This window comes from Branchiostoma floridae, chromosome 11 (genome assembly GCF_000003815.2).
Source record: "Branchiostoma floridae strain S238N-H82 chromosome 11, Bfl_VNyyK, whole genome shotgun sequence".
NCBI lineage: Eukaryota > Metazoa > Chordata > Leptocardii > Amphioxiformes > Branchiostomatidae > Branchiostoma > Branchiostoma floridae.
This window is the reverse complement of record NC_049989.1, coordinates 1531051-1533820: the sequence shown is the minus strand read 5'-3', so window position 1 is coordinate 1533820 and position 2770 is coordinate 1531051. Positions and strand designations below refer to the sequence as shown.

At 40.6% G+C, this 2770-nt stretch overlaps 1 protein-coding gene across 1 annotated transcript; it reads right to left on the bottom strand.

The window, feature by feature from the left end:
• Positions 1 to 10: 10 nt before the first annotated feature.
• LOC118426256 lies at positions 11 to 2616 on the bottom strand. Its single transcript, XM_035835531.1, has 4 exons — positions 2325 to 2616; positions 1437 to 1545; positions 1037 to 1104; positions 11 to 665 (listed from the first exon to the last, which is right to left on the bottom strand). The coding sequence occupies exons 1-4, from the start codon at positions 2533 to 2535 to the stop codon at positions 148 to 150; spliced, it is 906 nt and encodes a 301-aa protein (XP_035691424.1). The 5' UTR covers positions 2536 to 2616; the 3' UTR covers positions 11 to 147.
• Between the last annotated feature and the right edge of the window lie 154 nt (positions 2617 to 2770).

The following is a 2770-nucleotide window of genomic DNA, read 5'->3' as shown; positions in this document are numbered from 1 at the left end:
ATACTAAAAATACTAGTATAACAATAGAAGGCATTTTACAGTTTTATGTCATGTTTTAAAAAACTAATGTAAAACAAGTAAGAATTGTACTTTGTGGTATACTTATTATATTGTAGTGGGCTTCCCAAAAATTTGTTTTGTGTCCCTTTAACATTTTACCTTCAATCTCAGTATTTTGATATACAGAAAAGGCCAGCTCGTGCAGACAACATTGCCATTAAAAATTACTTGATTAGCTTTGGAAGAAGCAGAAACACTAAATCTCAAAGCTAGATCAGCATTTTTGAGGCCTAGTCTCAACTTCATGAGAGTCATGAGTATTTGATCCTGCTGACACATGGACTTTAGAGGAGCAATGAAATCACTAACAAGTCTAAACACAAACATAAACAGTGCAACAGTAGGTATTCCAGTGAAGAGCTTGCATTTTGCATCTGTGAGATTGGAGGCTGATGTTGATGATTTCTTGATTTGTTCTTGAAGGTGATCACGTTCTTCCCTAAGGTTGTCAGCTTCACTTTGAAGGGACTCGCAAAACTGTTCCAACTTACATTTCTCCTCTTGTACTTTTGTGAGCTGTTCTCTCAGAGTCTCTACACTTTCAGGAAGGGGGTCTCTCAGAGTCTCTACACTTTCAGGAGGAGGGTCAGCGATCATTTCTTCATCTGAAATAAAGCAAATCCGAAGTTCAATGAAAGTGCTATGTGATTATGAGTGTCATATATCTGAACTGAACTGAATGTTCTAAACTCTGATTCATATGTATGTATTGTTGTTTCAATATTTTACTCATGCAGGTTGCATGCTTCTCTACTTGATTCACATCTATATCCCCACTCCGAAAACCAAGCGGATAAACTTTGTAGCAAGTAGTCTTGTGTGTATGGTATGTGATTCATGTTGAATAAGTGACAAGTGATAGATTTACTTGTTGAGCAAGAATGATAGATTAAACTGTTGATCAAGAATTTATATGTTTAGGATTACTGATTGTATCCATTAGACACTTTTCTTATTCCCTCTGTAATGCCCTTACCATTTAGTGATGTAGGTGGGGCTTCATTCTCTGATGACACCCGCAGCCTTTTTGCTGCACGCATATACCTGCAAACAATGAAGCATGTTGTAAGTTGTAAATCAAAGTTGCATGCTTTGTTTCCTACATACATTCTGTTAGCATAGCATTTAGTGATTACTGCTGTGAATGTTATGAAATATAAAACATTTGACTAGGTGTAAACTCTAACATGAGTAACTTACAGGATCTTTGTGAGATTTAACTGAATCCTTGGTAAAACTTTCATGGTCATCTTCTCAGGCAAGGAGGTAGAGTATAGCAATGTTTCACACAGGCATGAACAGCCTGCCTGCATGAACAGCATGAGCAGTAAATCAAATTTCAATAAAGAAACATTGAAAACCCCAAAGTTACCTACCGATCTTTCTTGGCAACTGGGTTTCTTGAACGATTGCAACTTGCTGAGGTTGGGAGGTTAAACAAGCTTGGGACGTAATCTGGATCTGCAGGGTCTTTAGAAGGGTTCCCTGCAATGCAAGAAGCAAAGAACTTGTCAGTATTATAAACATGATTTTAAAATGAGGTGGCAATTGGTCTTGTGGTTAGGGTGTAGGACTCATAATCCAAAGATAAGTATGAGTTGGAATCCCTGATAGGTCACTTTGTTGTAGTGCCCTTGGGAAAGGTACTTAAACCATACTTTACACCTATTTCCTCACTTCACTAAGGTGAAAAATGAGTACCTGGCTTCGGCTACACACCTCGGCATGTTAAACTGAAAGAACCCACCACACTTATCGAAAAGAGCAGGGGATCATCCCGGTGTGAGTGGATCAAACTCCACAGTCTGGTTCTTTCTTTCCCCTGCACTATCCCACAATGGTCCGGACCAAGGTGGAGGTCTACCCGCTGGGGGCCTCCCCACACAATATGCTCCAGTAGGGGCCATCTGGGGGTATTCCCATGTAGATGTAGATGATTTTAAAGACATTTTAAAACATTTGTAGATGTCTTCGTCAATCAGTTAAGTGATGTACGTTATACTTCTGGTATACTATATATGTATACGTCCATCCCAGATACTTTACCACTATTTATAAGTCAGACCCCCCCTCCCACGTGGACGCGCTGTAAAACTTTGATACATGTAACATTAATATTCACTATCCTTGATATGGCATGAATCAGCGACAAAACTTACTTAAGCTTTCCGCAGATGTGTAACGAAAAGTACACTATTACATCACGAAAAATGTATTTATGCAAGGGGGACAACAACAAAATATAAAACATATAGATCACAAACCTGAGATGAAATGGTCGCTGCACACTCTCTCGTGGCCTCGTGGTGTCCACGCCGCGGTCGAGTTTTTCTTTCCCTGCTCAAAATCTGACCTTTTTAAGGCTCTAAGCCATGCAGCCCTTCGTCCTGGTTCCGCAGGGATTCTAAAAAACTTCTTTCTACTGCCTTTATCCTTCCGGTTAGTACAATTCAGCGCACAACAACTGGTCGGCATGTTTGCGTTTCCCGCGCGCAACTGGTGGGCGAGGAGGGTTCAGCCCGCCCTCCTCGCCGACCAGCAGCTTTTTGCCTACCATGACGTCACGTGACGTAACCGTGACGTCAGCGCGATCGCTCGTATGTGCGTACGGCCATAACAAAGGGCGAAAAAAGGGCGCTTTTTTATCAAACTGAATGCTAACTTTTGCAATCATCGCGCAATAAACTTTCTTGTTGAACATTTTCTATTT

Coding starts and splice junctions, on each gene's coding strand:
- LOC118426256 (XM_035835531.1), bottom strand. CDS start 2,535: ATGCCGACCAGTTGTTGTGCGCTGAATTGTACTAACCGGAAGGATAAA. Junction 1,546..2,324: donor CAGCGACCATTTCATCTCAG/GTTTGTGATCTA, acceptor CTTGCATTGCAG/GGAACCCTTCTAAAGACCCT. Junction 1,105..1,436: donor CCAGTTGCCAAGAAAGATCG/GTAGGTAACTTT, acceptor CATTGTTTGCAG/GTATATGCGTGCAGCAAAAA.